General features: G+C 46.2%; 1 protein-coding gene across 1 annotated transcript in view; it reads left to right on the top strand.

Annotated features, from left to right (window-relative positions):
• Positions 1-25,944, top strand: part of LOC119178424 (coiled-coil domain-containing protein AGAP005037) — a 421,294-nt gene that overhangs the window by 167,301 nt on the left and 228,049 nt on the right. The window contains exon 3 of the mRNA XM_075886482.1: positions 4,850-5,001. Within this exon, the coding sequence (XP_075742597.1) occupies positions 4,850-5,001 (152 nt within the window). The remainder of the gene's footprint in view (positions 1-4,849; positions 5,002-25,944) is intronic.

Raw genomic sequence — 25,944 nt, 5'->3', positions numbered from 1 at the left:
GGTACAATTTCTTGCGTCCATAGATTATTGTAAATATCTAAGAGAATAGTTGTTCCTGTGGGACCAAGGTTCTTTAGCATATTGTACGTATTGCCGTCCGGTCCAGGGGCCGATTTTTGACGACATGATGCTATAGCACAATGCAGCTCCCTTAACGTAAATACAGGGTCTAGTTCAGGATGCTGGGCCCAAAAGCTAGCATTAATTTTCTGGTTGGCTAACGCGACAGAATTATCAAATAATGCACATTGTGATGCGGCGGGCCTACTGATAAGTTGACGAAATTCATCTATTACCACAGCTTCCGGTTTGTCCAAGGCTACAGCAATAGCACGGAATGGGAAGCTCTGTGAAACAGGGCCACTAAGTGCTCGAATTACAAGCCAAATTCTTGGAACAGGTGTGTGGGGAGAAAGCGTGCCACAGAAATCACGCCAGCGTCGTTTACCTAAATTTTCTAGCCGTCTGCGCATTACACTGTGGATTTTCTGTGCATTTTTGTATGCTTATAAACTTCCGCTGCGTCGATATGCCCTTTCTGAACGTCGTCTGATGGCTCTTAGATGTTCATACTCTCCATCGACTGCAGCATAGTCTTTTGGAATCGGGACTTTCTTTGTACATTTATTCGCATTATCTTGCAGAAATTCAGTAAAGCTTTCAACTGTCGTGAGGTCACTATTTTGGTTTGTTAGGTGGTGCCGAAAAGCTTTCCAGTTCGTCAGTTTGCTGTAGCGTCTGGTGTCGTCTTTTCGCAAGTAGGGGTGATTTATTAGAATGGAAAAATGGTCACTCTCACGTGTTTCTACATCCGTTGTCCATACCACATCATTCACTAGATCTTGGGAACACAAGATTACATCGATGCAACTAGAGTAATTATGCCCTCGGACAAACGTTGGGGAGCCGTCATTTAAAATTGTCAAATTGCATTTGTCTGCAGCACACTCAACAATGTTCCCACGTGCATCACATCGATCACTGCCCCAGATTATATTGTGCGCATTAAAGTCTCCGCATATAAGCGTATATGAATGAGAAATGTTGAAGATATTTGTTAGCTCTTCTACCGAAATGCGGCTTGAAGGTTGTAGGTAAAAATTGATCGCTGTAACGCACTGCTCACCAAAGGATACTTTGCAAGCGACGAATTCCGGGAAGTCCGAATCACTTGAGTGAACTTGATGAGAAGGTAAGTCCTTTCTGACGCACAAATGTACTCTGCTAGGACCACTTCGACGAGATGACTTATATATCACGTAGTTGGAGAGGCGGAAATCATCATTTATTCCTGCCTCTTGGATGCAAAGTATTGGAAAATTATGCTGCAGAAGGAGTTTACGGAAGTCAGCACACTTCCTTCGAAGACTATTGGCATTCCACTGGTATATGGAGACATCTTTGTAGCGCTTATTCATATGTTACTTGTCGCAGGTTTGACCCGGACTGTTGACACAATAGTGCTTCCAGAGGCAGCAGGGCTTTTACTTCTGGCAGGTTGTTTGCTTCCGGTAGAGCAGACAGGAATGCCTTAAGTGCTGCGAAAAGCATTGGCAGAATCAACTGCATGACTGGTGCAGAGGCACGGTCTCCATTGAATGGTTGATTTTCTGAGGCCTGTTGAGAATGATGTGACGTTTCGATGTTGTAGTTGGGGCGAACACTGGCACTGTCGGCTTTGCTACTTTCCGGCAGAGGTCCCGTGGGCGTTCGCAACTTTGACGCGTATGTTGGGTTACTTGAAGGTACTTCTCGTGAGTGGTCTCTCGAGTGTGCTCTTGGCGGCTCTCTTGGCGGTTCTCTTGGCGTGTTTGTCGACTGTTGTTGTGGTGGCCGCTGAGGTGGATCACGTACAGGATGAACAATCTCAAGGTTTGGAGATGGTTCATTGGGGCGTGGTTTTCTTCCATGAATGAGCTCATGCCGACGCATTTTTGCAGCAGCTTTACTTTGCGGGCAGCCTGAATATGAGGCAGCGTGATTACCTGCACAGTTTGCACACTTAGGCTTAGGCTGAAGAACAGACTTGCACTCCTTATGATGGTGTTCTTCTGAGCAGATCTTACACCGGCGTGTGTTACGGCAACTTTTCGCCATGTGTCCGAATCGCTGGCAGTTATAGCGCCGAAGTGCTGGACCAAGATATTCTTCCACTGGGTGACTGGTGAATCCTAAGTAGATTCTTCCTGGAATCGGGCGGTCATCTCGAAAAGTCAGGATCACTGAGTGAAGTGGACGCGTCGTTACTCCTCCATCTTCCTGGCGGTAGTATTTTATTTGCCGTCGCGCCGATATAACCCCTGCATCTCTCAAGTACTCTAGGAGTTGTTCATCTGAATACTGCAGAGTAACATGTTTTACTTTCGCAACGTTCCGAGTGTATGACTCTGGGATGAAAGGCTTAACTTCCAAGCCACCTACATTTGAAAGCATCAGAAGACGCTTGGCTGAACTTAAGGAAGCAACGCTGACACTAAAGCTTCCATCTCTGGTCGTTCTGAATGACTGCACTTTTTCTTTAGCAGCGGAAACTACTTCAGCTGACACTCGATTGGGGTTCACTTTCCAGAAGCTAGCACCTTCAGCTGTTGGACGAAATATGATTGTGATACCCTCTGCTCGTTTCTTTTTATAAGTAACCAACGTAAATGGTTCATCTTCGCCCATGTCTTCTTCATCACTTAGGTAATAAGTTGACGTTTTATCGTCGAGAGGATTCTCTTCTAAGCGAGGCTTCTTGCTCTCAGCTTCATCGTCTTCCAATGCTGCTGTGCTCGCTGGAGCCATTTCGCGGTTGTGAATTTGCAAACGTGCCGGCTTTATGATGCTTGGACGCACCTGTGAGCCCCCAGGGTTTTCATTGTGTCCTGCAGTATCACTCATGTGGTTTAACGCACTTGGACGAGCATAAGGCTCGTGGCGATGGCTACCAACCACCGTAGTGGTCGCGTACTAGCCAAGTCTTTGATAACGGAACCTCGTACCTGTAGGGCGCCGAGCCCTCGAAGTCTTCACCCGGCGTCTTGTTGGCACACCGCGAAGAAAATCAGGGAGACGCAGTGTTGTCTGAGTACCGCATCGGCGCGAAATGCAGCATGTCGCATTTCGCGCCGGTTGCCGTCGGGCCGCGCCGACGGACCTTGGTAGCACCTGGCGTCAGACTATAGAGTGCTTGCGTTTTGCTAACGTAGCGTCGCATTGCCCAGCGTGCGCGCGCATCCACTTTACATTGGAGTATATTGGGCCCTTCATGATGCGCTCGCGGCCGTTTTGCTAGCTTCGCATATACCAAATTCGGTGTTACGTTACGTCAATAAATGATGAAATATATGACTGGTGCAAACATGATAATCCTGAAACGCGTATTATGTAAGAACATAACATCATACCACCCTCATAGCGTCTCGCGACCGTTTCGCTAGCTCCACATATACTAAATTTGGTATCACGTGACGTGAATAGATGGCGAAGGTAAACAACACATGCAATAATGATAATCATGACACGGAAGTTATGTGCGACATCATTTACCTCCACCTCGTGACGTTGTGCTGACTTTAAAGTGATATATCAATATTTCTCATTTATGCTTCGCATATCATCAATTCCCACTGTGCGTGGAATCTGCCAATTTTTTTATTTCCAGTAGTCTGCAAGGAATGTGCTCCTATTAACCTCTTTGGTGGGAATTTCTACCAATGAGGCAAGAATCTCGAGTTGTACTTTTAATTGGATGAAGTGGGGTGCAACACAACAACATAACAGATAAGGTTGATGATATGCTGTGCCGCGTTTGAATGCACCGACCATTCAAGTATCAAATTGGTTTTCATCCAACCACAAATCTTTACATGCATAATTTTACGCTATTGACGCCCAATAGGATTCCTAAATTACTGCGACTCTGAATATATTAGACGACAGTGTTTGTCCATATCATCCATGCGTACAAGGGAAACAACACATGAAACTCAAAGCGCCGAAATAAATAAAAACGCACCAGCAGTCATCAGGCAGCCCTACATCGGTGTGAATTAACTCAAAACGAGCCAGCACACCAAAGTATACCGCCGCGGTAGCAGGTTCTAAGTAGCCACATTGCTTCTAGCCACGCTGTTTTCTTCTGGCCACGCTGTTTTTACGCAAAACTTTGCTTTGTGAACCTACCTATGACCACTTTTCGGTGACGTAAGCAAATAGAGCAACTGCATCACCATCGCTGACATGTTCCCGGGCAGTCACAGGGCGTTTTATTGCAGCGGCCGATGTGACAACGATGGCCTCTTACGACGTTTCTTTTTTTCGTTTCGTGAATCGGCTTACGCAAGAAAATTTCTCTTGCACAAACATTTTTTTTTCGTGAGTTTTGTGAATCTTTTATACGAATGTGCCCCGTCTTTCATTTTGCTCGCCAATTTAGGCACGACAGCTTACATGAGTATTCTCCGTGTTTTACTCGCCCAGTTACAGTTTCCGCAATTGTCCTCTCATGTTTTCGTTAGGAGATAGTGGAAGAAGCGTATACATACACACACTAAAGCAGGCTGTTGCTGCTTTAACAAAGTCAAGACCACTTGTCTCAACGTTGGCTCCAGAGACACCCGCAGTTAAAGATTTTTCAATGTATGCTTGACATATCATTGCCGAGTAATATGCCTTGAATCGACTGATAATTAAATCACAAAACATCGCGGGTGTCGTGCGTAGTTATAACAGCTGTTATGCAGGTTTGTGTGTGATGAGTGTAAATGTGAATGATGCCCTTCTTTCGACTTAGCTGACACGTGCCCTTGCACTTGTCTGCTGGAGATACGCCTTTCTAATGGTGTGTCCTTCTTGTTCTTCGCAGCAGCGGGCAGCAAAGGACCGGCTGACTGGTCGGGCGGTGGCGGTGGCGGCGTGGTCGCCGGCCACACCGTGCGCAGGCCCGTGCCCAGGAGGCAGCACTCGCTGCCGGAGACGCAGGAGCAGCAGCTACAGAGATCCATCATGGAGCTGCAGGTGGGATTGTGTTACACTATGCATGACTTATTACGTGAAGTAGCTATTCGCCCCTATTGCGGTCTGCACCTCTAGCGTGGCTAATGCGCCTTGACAATACGAAACCGAAATCAAGTTGAGCTGTCTATGCCGACCTATTGCTTTGTTTCTTTTTTCTTTTTTTTTTTATTTCTTCAAATGGCTAAGCTAGACGCCAGAAACGTTGAATGGGGATAGTCGGTACCTGTAATGTGGCAAGAATGTCATAGTTTTGGAGATGCCTGCCCCCAACGCTTTTTTTTTCTTTTTCTTCTGGAGTGGTTTTGCGTTGGTATCATTCAGCGCAGTTCCGTGCGCTTTTTGGCGTCGCTGTGAAGTATAGTTATATTATCAGGACGGAAACATGAAGTGCTGGACACCGGACGGTGAAAGAAAGAACAGACGAGGGCGCACTCGTCTGTCGTTTTTCCGCCGTTTATATAGTGCCCAGAGCTTCGTGTTCTCTGTCCTGGTCTTGTCCAGTTAGGCGCAGTCCTATGTGCATATATAGGAACACGCGACAGTTGCCATATCGTGACTGAGAGGCTCAGACGTCCCCAGCGAAATGCATATGCACCTCACCGCCCCAACATATGCTGCATCGCTGAAAACAACGTTGCAGCGTTGACGCCTGGTATAGCGCGCTCTTTGCTGTTTCTGGGATGGAACCTACTTACGCACGCCTATGCCTGCAAGGCACAAGCGTGCTTGTGTAATAGCGAGGTTGAGACGAAACGTGACTGCGGGAAATTTTTGACGTGGTCAAATTTGGCATGGCTGGCGTGCCCTCTGGTTCTCTTCGCAACACGAGATGTTTTGACCCATGGAGATATTTCATTTGAGGTTGGTAAACCAAGCCGCCACCGTGATTCACATATGTGATGTATGTTCTTTAGGATAATATTTCGTGCTGTAAGCTAGAAAGACTCATGGCAAACTATTCATTTCTGAATATAGTTTCATGAGCAACCGGGCCCCGGACCCTGACGGGCTCAGGAGTATGTTGAAGCAATACTTTTTTGCAGACTAGTTGGTTCATACTTGAAAAATTGAATTCAATTTTTCAAGGACTCAGGAGGCTTGATCTGTCGGTCCCGTCATGGGACTAGACAGGCGGACATGGGATACGTCCTGTACAGGACGATAAAGTGTGTAATAACACCAACAACATGGGGATCTATACTATATCTGCTCAACTCAATCGCTCGGCGCAGGACTTGCTCTTCTCCCACCCGTTCGAACGATACGTGAAGATTGAGAGTACTAAAGCTCACAGTGTTCCATGCGAATCTGTCTCCGTCGACTGGAAGATAAAAGGCATCTCATTTTTCTTGTGTGTCGAATTTCAACTCTTCTGGAACCCTCCTTCGAAAGCTTTCTTCAAGTAACGTGGTTTTAGAGCACTACTGGAGCTCAATCGGAGCTCCATAACTCACAATAAAGCTCAATTGGAGCTCCATAGAGCTGTATTGCGAGCTTTCTGCACCTCAACCCTCTTTGTACTGCCTCCAAGATAAGCCACGTTCGATTAAGGAGAGATGCCACTTAATGACGTTACTTATGTGAAGTGATGGATGCGACATTACGATACGGTCACAATGTTTGTTATATGTGACGTCATTATGACGTCATCACGTGACGATAATGTTTAGACTGACTGGCGTGGACGCCGCCGACATGGGACGCCATTCTTGTGTGATGAGCTATCCAAGACGACCACAGACCCATGCGCTGCTGTGCTTGATGCGATAACGAAGAGATTATGAACGCTTTAGAGTACTATATGCACACTACTATTGGAGAGCAATAAGCTGTTCAAGTTACCATGCGTTTAGAGCAAATGTTCGACGATTTAGAGTATGATGTACTCTGGTATTGGAGAGCAATAAGCTGTCTTTGTTTGAATAGTTTCGATAGTGGCGAAACTGTGTTTAGAGAAATTCATTCTCTGAAGTACGGGACATCAACAACATTCCAACATAGCATCTCCACAGTACAGAACATGTACAGACACAAACATTTGTTACAAAAGGATATACTTACATATGTACATCACACCGTAAACGGAAAACAAATGAGACGTCGATATATTCGTATGGTGCGTATTTACATGGTATATCTGCCGGTACTGAATAAACACCAGCCTACCAAAACGAATTAGGCCGAAAGACAAGCTTCATGCGTCTCCCAAAGACGAACACAAAGGGGCAACACTGTTAAAAAAAACTGGTGAACGATTTCTTGTACTTCGTACTCTATAATGTGGGAGAGCATAATAGCGTCCCGTGGGCCTCACATTTGATGAGGCCCTGTTGACAAAAATTACCGTGGGAATGAGTGCACGCAGCCCACGTTAGTCGTCGCGTACCACGTTTTGCCTAAGTGGTTAACGGTTTAGAGTACTCGGTGCTCTACCAGAGGAGACCTGAAAGCCATGACTAAAACTCAATAGCGCTAAAAAATTTTGGGACGAAGCAATGCAATGAAGCTGATCATTCTCCTCAGCTGCCAGTACAAGCACAAGTTGCGAGGCGGATTGTATTCCAAAAGGCTGGGTCGGCACAACAAAATGAAATGTCATAATCGCATATTTCTTCGTGGAAGCACACCTTTCATAACTTTTTTATTTAGCTTGCTCTGTAGAGGCATTCCCAAAATACTGTAATTTCTAAGAGGTGTGTCCGTTTCAATAAGCAGAATGCCTCATTCTTCGCACATTGCGTTCAGAAACTATAGTGAACTAGACTGAAACTCATGTATTTGTCTTATATTCCTGTTTGCATCGGCTTCTGTTCTTTCGGCTTCTGTTGTTTTGTTGTACTGAAGCTCTTAAGGGTGTGGGTGGTTTCCTTCTCCGTAGTAGTAGTAGTAGTAGTAGTAGTAGTAGTAGTAGTAGTAGTAGTAGTAGTAGTAGTAGTAGTAGTAGTAGTAGTAGTAGTAGTAGCAGTAGCAGTAGTAGTAGTATGTAGCCACCTCTAGCTTATGAATTGGCTAATGGATGGCGTTGTCGGTCTATGTCCTTAGAAATAATATCACTAGATGGTGTTAGTGGTTTTCGTATAGCTGACATTTTATGTAGTTGACGGACGGACGGAAGGACAGGCAGGCAGGCAGGCAGGCAGGGCAGGCAGGGCAGGGCAGGGCATGGCAGGGCAGGGCAGGGCAGGGCAGGGCAGGGCTGGCAGGCAGGCAGGCAGGCAGGCAGGCAGGCAGGCAGGCAGGCAGGCGGACGGACGGACGGACGCACGGACGGACGGACGCTTCATCCCACTCATCATCCTTCACTCCCTGAATATTTCGTGATATTTGGCAAGTTCTTGTACTGATACGCTCTAACATGTCGGCCGAACCACAATGTTTCGCTTGAATAATTATTAGACGCCAACTATAGTTTTCTGCCAGTAGATTATGACGCGAAAGTGTCGCGGCGGAGCTGGACAGCATGGCATATAGCTGTTTGCTGCCCGTAGAATTCCTCCCCTTGTGTTTACATGGCGACGACGCTCAAAAGTGCCCGTAAAACTTGCCGCGCACTCGGGATTTGATCCCCAGTGCTCAGCTCAACTCGTCTCGTCAATAATCTCTGCTCCGCACAACTGCGGGCGATGCTCAAACCTCTAGCTATGCCATCGCGATGTACGCGCTATATATATATATATTTCGGCGAAGACATCCAGGAAAGTTCCATCTCGGGCGTGTCTTAAAGTGGCGCCAGTATTTGCAGCTCGAAGAAAAAAGTGCGAGTGCACCTTCAAGCATAGTTGTGGTCCTGTCAGAATGGCGCACTGCGGAAAACCGAGATGCGCAATGCACACACACACACACGCACACGCGCACACGCACACGCACACACACGCACACACACACGTGCACACGTGCACACACGCATACGCACACACACGCACACACACACACGCACACACACACACACGCACACGCACACACGCACGCACTTCATTAATGCTATTTAGTGGAAGGGGTCTCCATAAGCAAGTAGAAAGTCCGAAGTTTAGTTCATTGCAAACTAGAAGGACGCCGGGCTGATTAATCAAGGGGCGCTTATTTGCAAAATTGCCATTGAAGGAAAAAGGGCAGATGGCACAAGGATAGGCGTAAATGTCTACACTCGCAGTTTGCCCGCAGCTTGGCTAATTGAATTCAACCTCAATGCTTTATTTTACGAATGTGGAGGGTGTCGAAACCCTGCAGTCGCATCATTAAGGCATGCATAACATTAATTCGAGTAACCGACAGTGCGGCATGCGAGGTTGCGGCACCGAAGGAACCATCTATCGTTTGCTATGTCGCTGGCTTCGATTAGCCTCGATCTGAAAGACCAACAGATTATGATGCTTTGCGACGACTGCATGATCGGCCGCCCTCAATGCAGATGCTGCTGAAGCACCATCTCCGTTAGTAGTCGGCTGCGCTTCATGAAGGCTACGAGACCGTGTGAACGATTTTGGGTATTCAATAGCGCCGCGCCCTTGAGCGCATCAGCGCACTTAGGGATCCTTTCCTTTTATCTTTTCACTCTCTTTCATCTTTTCCACTACCCTTTTGAACTCTCCTTAGCGTAAGGCAGCCAACCGGGCATGTCTCTGGTTAACCTTGTTGCATTCCCCTTTTTCTTTCTTCTTTGCGGCGCTTTTCTCGGCCAATCGCACATTCTCGAGAAATTTAGGCACTCAAAAGCGCAGTGCAAGACGGTTGAAAAAGACAACGTGTGCAGCGTGATTAAAAAGTACAAAATGGCAAGATTTGGTGAGACATCCCCGAACACGACGTGACGCGAAGGCCGTGTCTGGAACTCCCTGAGGGCCTCTGATGGAAATATGAATACGTACCAACCATACCGCTCAATTTGAATAACTTGCATGACGCAACAAGGCCTAATAACCACACAGGAGCACTTCACTAAAGAATGTACAAAACGTTCAAGAGTGACCGAAACACCGCCATTCTGAGCGTGCCCACCCTCACGCTAGCGTGGTGTCTTCGCGCATTAACGTGCTACAGGGTAGCGATCTCGGTTAGCTGCCCTCCCTGCCTCGCTATGTCGGTGCCAGGTTAGCCATATGTCCCAACATAATCGGACCTCCACTGTCATAGTTAAATCTGCAGGGTTCTGGACAAGTGAGTTTCTGGGATCCCTATCGCAAAACCCAGTGGCACTGTCTCAGCGTCATACCTGATTACTGAACCATTGTGGCGCGGCACACTGGAACACGTTGCACGCTGCACGGTGGTGCACTGCACACCGGAACACCCATCATCGGCGGAAATCTGGCTTTTAAGTTGCTTTTAAGAATTATGGTTATGCGTACATCGTAATTAATGCTGAAACACGACCGCAGTGAAAAAAGAAAAAAATTGAAAGAAAAAGTGAGTGAGCCAGAGTCGAACCCAGTGTCTCAACGCATCAAACATCTCCCGTTTGACAGGCTGCCCACTACACCATACCTGAAAGACGAGCGTATACGTATATTTTTTCTTCTTCTTGAAACTAATGCAGGTATCAAATATTTTGATTTTCTCTTTTAGAAATGCAAAGCTTTGTCTTTTCGTGCTCTCACCAACTGTGTTTCGAAAAAGTAGTTAACGATTTAGAGCACTAGGTGCTCTACTATGGAACTGTTGCATAGAGTTTCAGTTACACGCATCCATTGAAACCAACTTAACAGGTTAGCTTATTTCTTACAGGTTGGCTCGAATAACATCTATCTGGCACGTTGTGCTGTGAAACCTATCGTAACCACAAATGCGTTACGGCAATCGCAGTGACTCGCTATGCAGTCTGGCATACCTGTGTAGAAAACTGCCTACGTCTGAACTGCTGAACACTGTAGATTTCTTCACTCATTTGGAAGTATTTTCTGTCCTCCTCGTTTACGTTCCACGTACGACAGCTGCAGCACTCCACTTTAACCGAAACGACCATTAGGCTTAGGGCCATACTTCGTGTGCCTCCATCGCTGTGAAGATCATAGGTATTCAGTTAGAAAGAGTATAATAACCGTTAAAATACAGTTTCGATCATTACTGATCCTTGAGGGGCCATATTTTTACCTTGTACACAAATCAGAAGCTAAAAACACAGAGATTGGGCATCCCAGCGGCTAACTGCTGCCGAGAGCGTGCGGCTTTCTGCGGTATGAGCTGGAACGTTGTTCTTGATTATCAGACTAATACTACTGTCATAATGTGTTACGAATGGTCAGTTTTATCGATACCGCTTATGAGGTACATTGACGAAACTCGGTCACACTTCAAGGAAAGCGCACCCGAGTCAAGGGGGGCGTGGGTGGGCCGGAAACCTTTTCCCTCTGAATTCTCACCTGCCCCCCGCCCCTTGTTGCCCTCCCAAGAGCAAGCATAAGCATAGTCAAAAGACGACTCATAAGTTCTTTGCCTCTCTGCCTCCGTCCCCCTAGCAGGAACACAATTGTCGTCGGTGCTTCACCCACCACCCTCCACCCCACCCCAGCAAAATCATGGCGGCGCCCCTGACCCGTGCGCTCGAAAGTTGATTGCTCTAGCGTACTCCCACGACCGTTGCCTAGCTAAAACTAAAGCTACATATGTGTAGCACATAGATGAGATACCATCATATTCGGTAATTTCACGCTCGACATCTTGCGATTAAATATGAAGTCTTAGAGAAAGTGCGCGAACGCACCTAGTTTCTTCTAATGTGCCACTAATGTTGTCAGTGTGCGGTAGAGACTGTACGGCTTGATCAGTGCCTCCCTGTGCGCTTTAGGACAAGGGGCTACGTTGTGCAGTGTGGTTCAGTGAGTTCAGCGCACTGGGTGACGCTGGCCACGCTGTACAGTGTGTCCCAGTGGCTCCCAGCGCGCCGCAGTACATTGGACATTGGCACACACTGGAAACATTGTTATTTTTTTTGCTCGATAGATTATTAATGGCATGCAAGAGCCTTAAAGAAAGCGCTTCAATTCATTTTCGCTCCCCTCAATTGCGAAGAATGCTAAACATGCCCATGGGCTGAAATAACACATTCGGATATGTAATGAGTTGCGTGTATTAAAAGTTACGCATGATGGCGTCGCGTTAAGTTATATTTTTCATGGCAATCATTGAGCGTACGCCGATTACGTGCAGAAGCGTTGTAGCAGGAATGAGTGCCCTCTTCTCCAAACAGGTCTAGGGAGGTGAGAACCGTACACACGCTCTCTTTCTCTCTCTCTCTCTCATACCTAGAAAGTTCTTCTTGAATATAACAGTCAAGGTGATCCTTGCACTGTTTCCTTTTCGGTAAACTTCGTCACCACCTTCGACAAAACAAAAATTTACAATTGTGTGTCTGTCTGTCACATTATTCAGTCACCCGGCCGAACTTTGAGCACTTGCCGAACGTCCAGCCATCTTGAATGGGAAGCTGCGTTCACACATGTGAACATAGTAGATAAAAAAGCAAATATTACGCATATGTGAGGCGCGAAATTGTAGTTAGGTGAAGTGTTCTAAAGTGCACATAAATATGTAGCTATAAAGACCCTAGTGTTTCTTAGGCTGCGCTGAAAATGCGGTGCTATGCACAAAAAGCTCTCTGCCGACGTGATGGTGCGACCACCTGGCAGTAGCTCTGGGTCCTGCACAAGCTCATGTTTCCTGACGCCACTGCCAGATGGCGTCCATATCGCACGCAGCGCCATATCTCCCATGGAAGAGACCAGGACTTGTGTAGAACACCACCAACAGAAGATTTTCGTCTTTCGACTACATTTGCAGGGAATCACGCATGCACGCTGCCAATTTTGCTATACTTCTTACGCGTTCTTTTTTAAACTATCTAGGTTTGGTATTCTGTAAAAAGTTGGCCCTGTATCTGTATGCTTCACTGCGAAGGCCATCGAAATACGATAGTTTTCTGTGTCAATAGAATAAAACGCCCATTGAATGTTCTACCTGAAAAGATTGGTGAATTGTATCTTTCTGTTCTGTAGATCCTTTTGTCGGGGGGGTGCTGCGTGTGATATGGACGCCATCTGGCAATAAGTTAAATCTAAGTTTTTTTAGAGTACAGGGCAACTGTTAGGTGGCAGCAACGTGTTTTACCGAAGCGTAGGAAACAATCGCTTTTTCGTTTTGTAGCGTTGAATTGTCACCGCAGTATAATAAACATTGCAATCTTTATATTTACGTTGCGTCTCTCATAATCATATCGTGGCTTTGGGACGTTAAACCCCACATACCAATCAACCAATCAATCAAACAATCAATCAATAAATTAAATTTACGTATCTACAGAAGAATGGCCAGTTGGGCAAGTTGGTACTGATTTTGCGCAGTACTGAATGTACTGCGCAAAAAACGAATGGAAACACGAAGTAGAGATCCATAATGTACTGCGCTTGTCTGCCCTTTTTCTCTGCTTCGTGTTTCTGTTCGTTTTTTTTGCAGTACAATATGGGTTACGTATCGGTGTGTTTCTAAACACAGACGCACACTACCTAATACTCATTCAATGATGTTGCGCTCAAGTATGCGCAGTATTTGCTTTTTGATCGACAATTTTCTCTAGTGTGTACTCAGTCAGGAGATCAAGATGTTGGGCGTTAGCCAAGGCATTGAACTTTCACTCGGGTGGCTGAATTGATTGACCGACAGACACTCGGAAAGGCAGGCTGACAGACGGACCGAACAAATTTTTTGCGTTGAAGTATCCCAAGAAAGACTATCGTCCTGAAAAATTGTTACATCTCTTTGTTTTCTTTCAGATATCCTGTTTTTTCATCGCCCCCTCGCAGGGGTATAACGGTAATATTTGAGAATGGGTATATTAGGCGTGTTTTGAACCGATAGCTGTATTTCACAACAGTAACATCGTCGTAAATCATGTTGCTGGGAGCTTCTGGTTCCACCTTATAGCGTTTGTCCCTTCTCCCCTTTTCGCCCCCCTCTACAAGCTGCCACGTTTTCCTCATGACTGCGTCTTGTTAGGTGGCGCCCACTCCACGATCGTTGCGACAGCTGGTCGTTGACCTTCTTTCTCTGCTCTGCCTTATTTTCTCTTCATGCGATGCCATATCGACCTAACAGGAGCACCTGCGCCGGAACAATGCCCGATTGATTATTGCTGCAGCGGCGTAACAATACTCTAGGTGGTGCCGCATGTTGTTCGTCAGAGCAGCGATGAAAGCGCAAAGATTAGCGAACACAGTTCCGTCATGTTCAGTGCCTGAAGTAGGGGTTTCGCCGATATCTGTCACAAGTCATTGGGCATTGGCGTCACGTTGAAAAGCAGTGATTCAGGTAGTGTAGGGTGATAAGGCTTGGGGTTCTATAGAAACTGATAGAACTTTGCAGCGCGAAATTACCTTTTTAAAAACAAAACAAAAAAGCTCCGGACCATTGATGAAGGGAAATTGGCAGCTCAAGCTGTACGGGTACCGCAAATGCATCGATCTAGAACGCAACGCGAAGGATGCACGAGGCAGTAAAAGAGTTGTAAGTATCTGGCCATGTGTTCAAGAAAATGTACGTACACAGCGAGAACACTGATACAAAGAGACTACATATAAGATGAAAGTTATCACAAACTAGTGCAGATAATTACAAACGCTACGAAAGCAAATCAGAATGCGTCATATGAATGGTAAGACAAGTGATATCGCTTCTTGCTTGAGGTTACATCATGCGGCATGAGGACAAAAACGTGGCGAATCAAATATCCACAACTGGGAGTTGCGCTACTGAATTTCGAACTTTAGGCTACCAATGAGAATTAGGATCTGGCGCGAGGTAAAACCGGGAGTATCTCCAAAGCAACAGATAAATAATTTAAGAAAAGGACACTGCTAAGTACGTCGTGATGAAACACCAAGGTATTTACATACAAAAGAAGGCGTCCACCTTTGGAAGGGCTATACTGATGTACAAATCCAACAGTACCATTAAGAGGCATATATATATATATATATATATATATATATATATATATATATATATATATATATATATATATATATATATATATATATATATATATATATATATATATATATATATATATGTGTGTGTGATTGTGACCAAGATTTCATTTTCGGATAACCTTTATGCCCCTGCCCCCTTATGGCTACGTGGATGCGGTCAACAATCGAGATAAACGCTTAGATTACGGGGGCAAGAGAAGAGAGACATGGCATAAATTGGCAACACCGGATATTAGGGGCGTTGCTTAGAGTGGAGTTGAAAAATGGAGGTCTGGATTTGAAAGTGGGTACGCCAAAGAAGTAACCATAATAGTTCAGCTGCAGTGCATGAAAAGAATTGGAATAACTTGGAGAAATCAGAGGCAAATGGAGGCTTAAAGCGAAAAGAGATCGTTTTTCAGAGAACGCCGCTAGACCTGTCGTTTCGACACCTTCACTGTAGATGATTTGAACTGTCAAGCAACCACGAAACTATGCTGATTTTTGAGTGTCCGCTGATACGGTCAGTGTAATAGAGCGCCGAAAACATTCGACTCCGCAAACTGGGGTGGCATGGTTTCGTGTTCACGAGGGATTAGAGGGAAGCAAAGCGGCATGTGCGGGGGCCGTCAATCGTGCCTGCCCGGGCTATCCCCTCCTGCTCTCAAGACACCCGCCCTGCGCCCGCAGGGACCACACCTCTCATCTCATCCACTCAATGACGCTTGAACAGCGCAAGCTGAGACGCAGCGGGTACCCACTTCACCCAAACTCAACCAAGAAGGAACCAGTGCACTCGTAAGGCTGCAAAGCAACACACTTTTCTATCTTCTCCTCACTTCCGTATGTGGCTTTCCCTGCGCCTCTCTTTCCTCCTGCTCCTCTCTCTATCTCTATACCTTTAATTCATATCTTTTGTAAGCCCTCTTTACCACCATCCCTCGTGAGCTACTGTTGAGGTGTCCTCTTCCTGAGAGACAGTTACGGGACAAACTTTTATCTTCTTTTGATTTAAGAATCCCCTCCCCTTTTCCACCACTTACACCAACGTGGTACTGATGCATAAAATACAGACAAAAGTACGATAATACCTGTGTTTTAGGTGCGGCATGCTGGACACCTCATTACACTTTATTCTAGAGTGACTATGGCAATCAGCCCCGCCACGGTGGTCTAGTGGCTATGGTACTCGGCTGCTGACCAGCAGGTCGCGGGTTCAAATCCCGGCTGTGGCGGCTGCATTTCCCGATAGAAGCGGTAATGTTGTAGGCCCGTGTGCTCAGATTTGCGTGCACGTTAAAGAACCCCAGGTGGTCGAAATTTCCGGAGCCCTCCACTACGGCGTTTCTCATGATCATAGCGTGGTTTTGGGACGTTAAACCTCACAAATCAATCAACTATGGCAATGAGACATATACGCGTCTCCCTCACCGAGAGGCTTCGATGAGAGAGGAGGAAGCGAAGCCTGAAGGTTGAATGCCAAGCTCGTTTGCGCCAACCTGGAACAACGACGATGCCTTGTTGCAAAGGGGCCATGGAGTTCCTGGAATGAGAAAACCTTCCGCTCTGAGTGGAACCGGGATTTGGCACGGGATACTGTTTCGAAAATAGACGACTACTCGCTATCATCCTCGTACGTTTCGCTCTAATTTGAATAAGCGTTCTTACTTCTTCTTTGTTCTTGACCTTAGCATAGGTCTTGCATGAACCAGACGAGCTACCTGTCTCTTTTCTTTTGTGCGCTACAAATAAATGTCCTCTCATTTCGCGCATCGCGTGGTTTCAATCAAAGGTGCGAACGGGAAATGTTTTCTCGCGTAATGACATAATAACTTATTCATTTACCGTGTAGACGTTAAGGTCATCTTAGATGTGTAGTTGCAAGGTAACTGCAGTGCCGGTGCTTGATATCCGAGGCAGCGTAGATTTGAATTCGCCCCTCTTGTCCGCGTCAATATTCTGTTTGCATGCACGTTCGTTTGTCTCTTTGTATACGCGAACAATCGTATTTTTTACGAGCAAGAAAGTACGTGTGTTGTTTCCATCTTTTTCATGGGTGAAGCTCCTTATAGCGGCACCCGTTAGTCCCTCGTAGCCGTTGTAGTATGTAACAAGTACAACATTAAGACTTTCAAGGTGGTACCGGTGAGAGATTTCTTCTGTGCGTTTTTGAACATTAAAAAATAGTGCTAAATGTACATGCCAATGGCTGCTAATGGGGAATGAGAGACATGAGCATTCGGATCTTAGTTAACGCGCACGCTGCGATCCCCATTAGCAATCATTGGCATGTGCATTGAGCACTATCTGACAAGAAAGGGTTGCTACGTTATACTCGCTGAGTGTAACCTCCTTAGTTTTAGAAAGGTTTAGCGAGCGTTGAGCCGCAGTACCATGAATACAGTGAACTAGTATATACCATGAATTCGAGGTGGTTGAAGGTGGGAAGTAGATACGAAGCGCAAGCCGTAAGAAAGTAAAAGCCGAATTCTCCGCCTCTCATTTCCCATTAGCAGCCATTGGCATGTACATTGAGCACTATCTGACTGAAAAAGTTTGCTACGTCATACTCGCTGGGCGTAACCTCCTTGGTTTTCGAAAGGTGTAGCGAGCGTTCGGCCGCAGTGCCTATATACAGTGAACTAGTATATACCATGAATTCGAGGTGGTTAAAGGTGAAAAGTAGAATCGAAGCGCAAGCCGTTAGAAAGTGTGCGTGTGCCACCTCTCGTTTAGTCCTTGGAATGGCCGCTGGATGGCGGTGCTTCTATATGGGGAATATATGATGAAAAGATGCGAGATGGTGGTACTTGGAGTGTTGAATAGATGGAAGAACGGACACACAGACTGATGCATGGATGGACGCATGAACGGACGCAGGGTCGGATGCATGGACGAACGCTGGGACGGACGCATGAACAGACGCACGCACGGACGGACGGAAGCAAGAGCGAATGAATAGACGAATGCTTCGCCCCACTCTCCATCATCCCTCCGTGGATACGCAGCCATTTTTTATATTTTTCCTTCTTACAGGCGCGCTAACCATTACCAAGGTCAATACACACCTAAACTTTCATTTAGAACAAAAGAGTGCATGGAAGTGAGCTTGTCCGCCATCATCGACAGCTTGTAAAGGCTCCTGAATGAAATTAACGTCCGAAATCTTGTAGATTCGAGTGGCTTCTATTTTGTGTGTGAAAGCAGATGGCGCCAAGGGATGAGAGAGATATATATAATTAGGAGAAAGGTGGGGAGCCTAACCAGGGCTGAGCCCTGGTAGTCTACCCTGCTCTGGTGAAGGGGGAGGGGGAAGGAAAATTATAGAGGAGGAGAAAAAAGTCATTGACTTTGCCGACGTGTAACAGTTTCACATCACAAACGATGAAACAGGCCGGTGTCTTTGAGAAAACGCAACAGCGCTTTCGTTGCCTTTCGGGATTGGGAGGGGCAGTGCCATGGTCCCAACACTTTGTCGACCGTGAAATCACTTCTATCCAGTTGATTTGGAACACTGAGCAGCTGAAGCCTCTCGTTTGTGTATGCGAGGCAGTAACATAAGAGGTTTTCAAAAGTCTCATCGACGGCGCTGTCGTTGCCCGCCGCGCTGTTGGCCAACCCACTCCTGAATGAGTAGGCATTTGTGAAGGCTACGCCCAGACGACGACGGCACAACACTGTACCTTCCTCCCTGGAAAAACCAGAGAGTAGCCGGTGTCGTAGAGATGGCTCGAGAGTATACAGTCGATGATGTGCGAACTGTGATCACTGCCATTTCTGGAGTGTCATGTTCCGCGCTAACTTTTTTCGCTATCTAGCCGCGTCAATCCTAGATAAAGGTACGGAAACAGGGTTTGGTTGTACGTGAGCATTTCTGGCTGCTTCATAGGCGAGGTCGTTGCCGGAGATAGCGCAATGACTTGGTATTCACTCGAACACAACGCTGTGTCCTTGTTCGGTCGCATTGTCCAGCATTTCTCTGATCTCCCACACCAGTTGTTTGTGCAACCCACGACGAAGTGCCGACGAAGGACGTTGTAGAGCAGCCTTGGAGTCGCAAAATACTGCCCATTGATTAGCCGGTTGTTGCTTGATATAATCGATGGCACCCAGCAGGGCAACTATTTCCGAACCAGACGATGTGCTCAATTGACAAAGTTTGCAAGTGATGTTGATGCGTCGCGATGGTATGGTGGTGGCGCCGCTGGAGCTAGTCTGGGAGGTCATTCGTGTATACGTGGATTCTGTCAGCGCAGAAGGTGTGCAAACAGTCCACAGTTGCTTGCTTCAAGTCCGAGGTAGAAAGGACTTTCTATTACTTGTTCCTGGGACGAAAGGCGCACGTCGGGTTGTCGTAGGCCCCACTAGGGGGACGGTGAATGCGCCAAATGTATAAAACCGAATGGTAGCAAAGTGTGGTTGGTGCTGATGACCTTAACAAAACGACGCCTGCAGTCGTTGTTCTCGCAGAAATGCCAAGTGACTCGATGCCATTCGTGAAATGTGCCGAATATGTGCTCCCAGCACGCCGGTTGGGACGTCGGTCGTAACTGGGTAATGCCAAGCCGATATAACTGTTCCAGCGGTTGAGGTAGTTCCTGGTAGGCCGAGACAGATACGTAGTGCCTGTGCTTGCACGCTCTGAAGTTCTCGGATGTTTGACTTGGAACTTTTAGTAAGCAGAGGAGAATTGTAGCGCAGTACAACAATAAAAAGTGCTTAGTATAACTGTAGCACGGAACTCGATGACGAACACCATCTTTTTTCAGCGACGACTTTCAGGACGTGGGCAATAGATACCAGTTTAGCTTTCAAGCTGGTCACGTGAGGGCTCCAGGAGAGGTCACGGTCAACAGTGACACCTAGAAAACGGTGGCTACGCTTGTAACATATGGGCTGTCCATTATGCTTATCGGGTAACTTGTCATCGCCTTGCGCGTGAAGGCCACCAGTGCACATTTTCCTGCTGATATTGTGAAACCTTGCGTGAAAAGATAGTCAGATGCTTCAGATGCTGCCCTCTGTATCCTTGGTCGAACTTGTAGGCGTGTAAATGCTGATGCCCAGAAACAGATGTCATCGGCGTATATTGAAACACTGAGTGTTTCCGGGAGAGCTTCCGCCAAGCCAATCAAGGCAGGGTTGAAAAGAACTGGGCTTAAAACAACACCTTGAGGTACCCTACGGCACGTGTAGTGGTCTGAGGTTGGGACTTCTTCACTATATATAAAAAAAAGAATATTCGTGTCAGGTAGCATCGAATCCATCAAAACATTCGCCCTCCCAGTTCAATTAACGCAGTGCCTCTAGTATAGCTTGAGTAACAATATTAATGAGATCTAACAGACAATAATGCCAAGGAATGTATAGGGAAAGTTATTAGGCCGAATTTCAATGTAAATGTGAAGAAAGAACAGTGAGTGAAAAGGTAACATGCCGTGGGCAGGAACCCGAATCTGCGACCTTGTATATATATATATATATATATATATATATATATATATATATATATATATATATATATATATATATATATATATATATATATATATATATATATATATAAGTTGGTATATAATACATATTAGATTAGTGCGTATGATAATACTATGCGTTCCACTCCTAACAGCGCAGCTTAAGTGACCTCTACAAGTCTTTCTGAGGCGCGGCGCTCTGGGAGGCTTCCACAATCACACAAACATGAAGCAAAGAAGAGCAGGGTCAACACAGCTTCTGTTTCTGTTCTTGCTCTGGTACATCCACGCGCAAGCCACGGACTCTTTAACGACAACGATATTTTTGTACGCTTCATGGCGTATGTTTAGCAAACGTTTTTTTTAGGCCCACACCTGAGGGCGTCTCACCCCTTTCGATGCCCAGGTTTGCTTTCTCTCTCTCTCTTTTTTTTGCTTGTGCTACGTTGACAGTGGGCGACGAAATGCGCTTTGAATGGTAAGGTGGTGGCTGTTGTGGGTGAAGGGACAGGGCAAAAAAAAAAAAAAGTGAGGACGGGGTGATAGTTGGTTGGCAGTCTTCCCACGAGAACGACAGCGGACCGGAAGAGATCGCTTCGACCGCCCCAGACATTCGTTCATGCCGGGCTCCCTGCCAAGTAGGCCGCGGACCGCCAACATTTGCGTCGTTAGGCTGGTGATACCGCGAACGCGGGACGCGGCGGTGAAAAGTGCGCATGCAAAGAGGTTGCGCAAAAGAATGCGAGCGTCGTCTTCCAGACACCGTCGTAGGTTTCCCGGCCGAGCAGCAATTTTAAAGTAACACTGTTTAGAGCGACGCTAAATCATTGCTCCGGCGACTCGAAATACCAAGCGCCACGTCCATGCCGAACTCTAGTTATGCTCCAGAAAAGTGGAAGCGTTGCGTGAATGCCGAGCGTTCGAGACACAGAAATGAAGTCGTTAATGTATAGGGTGAAATAACCAACGAAAAGGCGCATCTCTGTTTTGTCATCCGTAAACTCTGAGAGGCTGTAGTGGAAGTAAAGCGATGACAAGTTCCAGACAAGTGCTGAATTCTAAACTTTTCGAAACAGGGTTGCGTGCACCCATTGAGAAAGGATTCGCCAAGAATAGGTCACAAGGGCGAAAGCGGAAACCCGTTATTGTAATGTTATTGTTGCAGTATGCACACAATGCAGGATTGCGTCCGTTTCTTTCATTTTCTGTCTGTGCAGGCTTGAGTTGAGCCTTATTTCCCTCTTTTTGTCAATCTGGTTGATTAGGTGAGTTGGTGATACATTACGGTTTGAAATAAGAGGGCACTACTTAGACACGGACGGAAAGACAGGGACAAGCGCTTGTTCCTGTCTTTCTGTCTGTGTCTTAGTAGTGCGTTCGTATTTCAAACCATCATTAGGGAGTTTTAGAATAGCGCACCGTGAGCTCTTGTGGTGCGGTTGCTGGCACTGCACATGCGTCGTAACGCGACTCGCCGTTCGCATTCGCGGCCCGCCCGCCGAAAATCTTAAATACCGTGCGACGATCGCGACCCGCGAAGTGCTAGGTGTAGCTCCCGTGCATTTAGGTTTGCGGTCGGGGCGAAAGTCCCGAGACTTTTCCCAAGAGGCAGCAAACGCTATTCTAAAATTCATATGGCGCCCGCTATGCCCGCAACGGCCGCGGCACCTGCAAACGTTATTCTAAATCTCCTTATTATTTTCCGCGTTGCATACCCTTCACGGGAGATCGCTATCTTTTTTTTTATGTTGAGGAACGATATACTGGCAGTGAGGTCCTACTAAAACCCTAATTTGCATTCAAATGAGGTATTGGCGAACAAAAAAAGTGAGATGGTGTGTGTGTTAGTAGAGGAAATGGAACGCGAAGTTCCTTTTTTTTGATTTTCGCTCGCGAGTGACAACTGTGGCACCTCAGCCGAGGAGGTAGGTGGTTGGCTGTCATGGTCTGGCAGACCACCTTCCTTTATAGACGGCTCTTCGGTCAATGAACATTTTTTTTAGTTCCCTCTTTTTTCAGGGGAGCACTACGGATTGAAAAGTTACTTTACTGCGGGAAATTTTAGGCGAAACTTGCTGTATGAATTAGGGAAGCGGTATAATCTGCTTTGTTTACCGATCAACGGATATAATAATCCACACCAGGTGCGCAACCGATATCTTCGACGACTTGATGAGCTTCTGGGATAGTGTACCTGGTAACATCGCCACTCCTATTTATAGTTTACATATCTTGGAGCTAACCCACGCTGAATCCTAATCACGTGCTTCTTTCGACGTGACCTCTGCGATGCGCTTCGGCATCGCGTCGAAACGTAATAGGTTAAGCCAAAGACTACATTAATGCAGACAATCGCCAACGTGCGAATACCGCACACTTAAGTGAATAAATAGAGTTGCCTTTACAAAAAGCTATGTTTACATATGTACACAGAACACAACATACACATAAACAGAATTCTTGTTACAAAGTATATGTTTACATATGTACAATTCATGGTAAGCGAAGAACACACAAACGAAATGTAATGATAAATATGTAAAGTATTTGCATAGTATATACAAGGTATTTGTGCGAGTACTAAACAAACATTAACCTACCAATACCAGGCAGGCCTGAAAACGAGCCTTACACGTCTCTCTCGCAGACGAACACAAAAGGGCAGGACCAGTGTCGGAGGAATTCCTCCTCACCCAGATAGAAGAGTTCCTCCGTCAAAACATATATTTCTTTCTACAGTCGCTCCAAAATCGGGAAGAGAGCACGGCGGCGACAACCTGCTGCAACAGCCTCACAGCGGTTACGCCAAAGACAATAGGCACCAGCAACAATGAGAAGGCAGGCGAAGTGGCCTCGAGAACAACGTCCAGAAGAAACAAAGCGGTTTACTCCCAGGCCACGAAATCCAGCATGCACGGCCCTCCAGAAAACACGAGCAATGACGCAATGTCTTAAAACATGCTGATTTGTTTCCGGTAGGCAGCGGTTCGGACATGTTGCTGACTGGACCATTCTCCACCTTTCGAGGCGGTCAAGGGTAGAAAGAACACCCCACCTCAGCTGCCACATGAAGTCCCGGAGGGGGCCAGGCAGAAATGATGCCGTCAGCTTGCTCCAATAAACACGACTAGAGCGGGTGCGGCGTGCCGGAAGAACTAACGGGAGAATCAAAGCGCCAGTTGCGTCAACAATTGAATTGTCCAACACATCTATACCCAGGACAAGTCGACTAAATATGGCGAAAAAAATTCTACATCTGTAGCATAAAACGAAGGAAGTGTTACTGATTTTGGGCCCCGACTAAGGTGTACATTAGTCTTAAAATACCGAAGGTGAGTGCGTAGAAAATAATATGCCAGATTTCGCGCGGGGGATTCCTCTCCTTGTACAAGGCGCAACTGGAAGTGCAGGGCCAGTCGCCTGCAGCGTATTGACATCGAAGGGAAAGCAAAGCCTCCCTGGAAATGCTGCTGTCCTAACGCCGCACGAGAAACCAATTCAGTGCCACCGGGTCAAAAGAAGGAACACAAAGCAGACTGCAATGACCTCACGATACGTAAAGGCGGCTGCTCCACGTGAGAAAGGTACCAAATGCGACTGCAGAACACAGTCTGCGCAATGTACCTCCGCTCAAGAAGCGGGAAGACGAAATCCCGTGCGTTCTCAATTGTTCGTTTTACTTCGTCGAGGGCGTTTGACCAAATGGAGTTACAAACGCCGTATATTGGTTGTATAGATTTCTTAAAATACGAGGAGACGCAGCCGACCGAAAAAAAGATGCGGAGCTAAGTCTGTAGTTTGGAGAGCCGATGAACAAATAGCGGGATTTAGAGAAGTTTAGCGTGACACCTGAAATGTCACCATACTGAAAGAATAGACGCAGGCTATGTGAAAGACTATCTTCTTCTAAACAGTACAGGGCTATGAAGTCAGCAAAAGTTGTGACTTTCACGGCACTGCTGCCAGGAAGCGCAAGACCCCGAACCCGCGAACCCGCTTCTAGAGCATACAGAAATGGCTCAAGGCTCAGGAAAAATAGAACAGGAGACAATGGGCATCCCTTACGCACCCCACGTGCAATAGAAAGGGCAGCACTTTCCCAAACATCTAGAACTAGTGTGCTTTTTATACCAGAGTAGGTACGTCTAATTAGTTCCACAAAAGCACAAGGAAAACCAAAGGCGGTGAGCACTTTAAGCATATACGTGTCCTCTAGTCGGTCAAACGCTTTCTCTTGGTCTAAAGGCACAAGGAGACCACGCGCAGATCGCGACAGAGTATAGGCTATGATATTTCGGCTGGTAAAGGACAAGCTGTGTATTTCTCGTCCAGGCATTGATGAAGGCTGGTGATGGCCCACCAGGATGTTCACCAGAGCTCTCAAATTCTGAACGATTACCGTCTAGAATATCTTATAGTCAACGCTAAGAAGCGTGATATGTCCCCTATCTTCAGTGCTAACAGAGGAAGCGTCAGCTTTTGGGATTAGTACAAAGCGGCCATCTCGAAAACTCGATGGGAAGACACCATCCTCGAAACATCGCCGTATAACCGCAATTGAGGCAGTACCAAGCTCATTCCGAAACGACCAGTACAATTCAACTGTATAACTGTCTGGCCCAGCGGCCAGACAATGTGTTTAGATTAAGTTTATGCTATCGTAGGACGCAACAAACCTATGGAACTAGCGTCTAATCAACAAGCACAATAACAAACAAATGACAAAGCACAACATACATGACACATTTAAGTAAAAGTGTCGAAGTTCGTAGGGTGTCCCTAACATATGTTACTAATGACTACATACACCACATATACATACTTATCACAATATGGACAATGTACATGATCGTATATGTGTATTGATAAATTAGTTAACGATTTAGAGAACTAGGTGCTCTACTATGGGAGAGCTGACGATTTGATGCTTTTAGTGCTATCTTTATGACACGGAGGGAGTATTTTAGATCACTGGTTTGTATATACAGACACTTGTTGGTGCCGCTGGTTTTTTGTCGAAAAACGTTGACTTCCGGCGCAATTTCCGCAAGGATTTCGACATCACGCTCTTTAAAACGTAATATTCTGCATAGAGACGACGAAATTTTAGTTACTGTTGTGCGTAGTGTTTGTGTTAGCAGCAAAAAATACTTATGGTTGTAACGGGAACCACGTAGCACGACTCTCTTGCACAGATGAATGGCAGGTGAGCCGAACTTCGGGTGGAGGGGAGGGCGCTTGTATTTGTTTAGTGCTTATAACCGACTGTAACTAACCACAACAAGGTCACACTCGCACTACAATGATAGCGTCTAGTACAGTCGAACATTATAGCAGCAGAAACAACAGCAACAACAATAAATTATGAGGTATTTCGGGTTATTTTTCGCATTTACTGTTGTTTTCTTATTTCTATACTGATTTTTCTTGTTTTCGGGTCTTTTTTGTCTTGTGGGGATGGCATGCTGCAACATAATCTGCCTTCTCATGTTTATTTTTTGCATATAAATGAG

This window comes from Rhipicephalus microplus, chromosome 1 (assembly GCF_043290135.1).
Source record: "Rhipicephalus microplus isolate Deutch F79 chromosome 1, USDA_Rmic, whole genome shotgun sequence".
NCBI classification, from domain to species: Eukaryota; Metazoa; Arthropoda; class Arachnida; order Ixodida; family Ixodidae; genus Rhipicephalus; species Rhipicephalus microplus.
The sequence above is the reverse complement of the archived record's forward strand: the minus strand, read 5'-3'. Positions and strand labels throughout refer to the sequence as shown.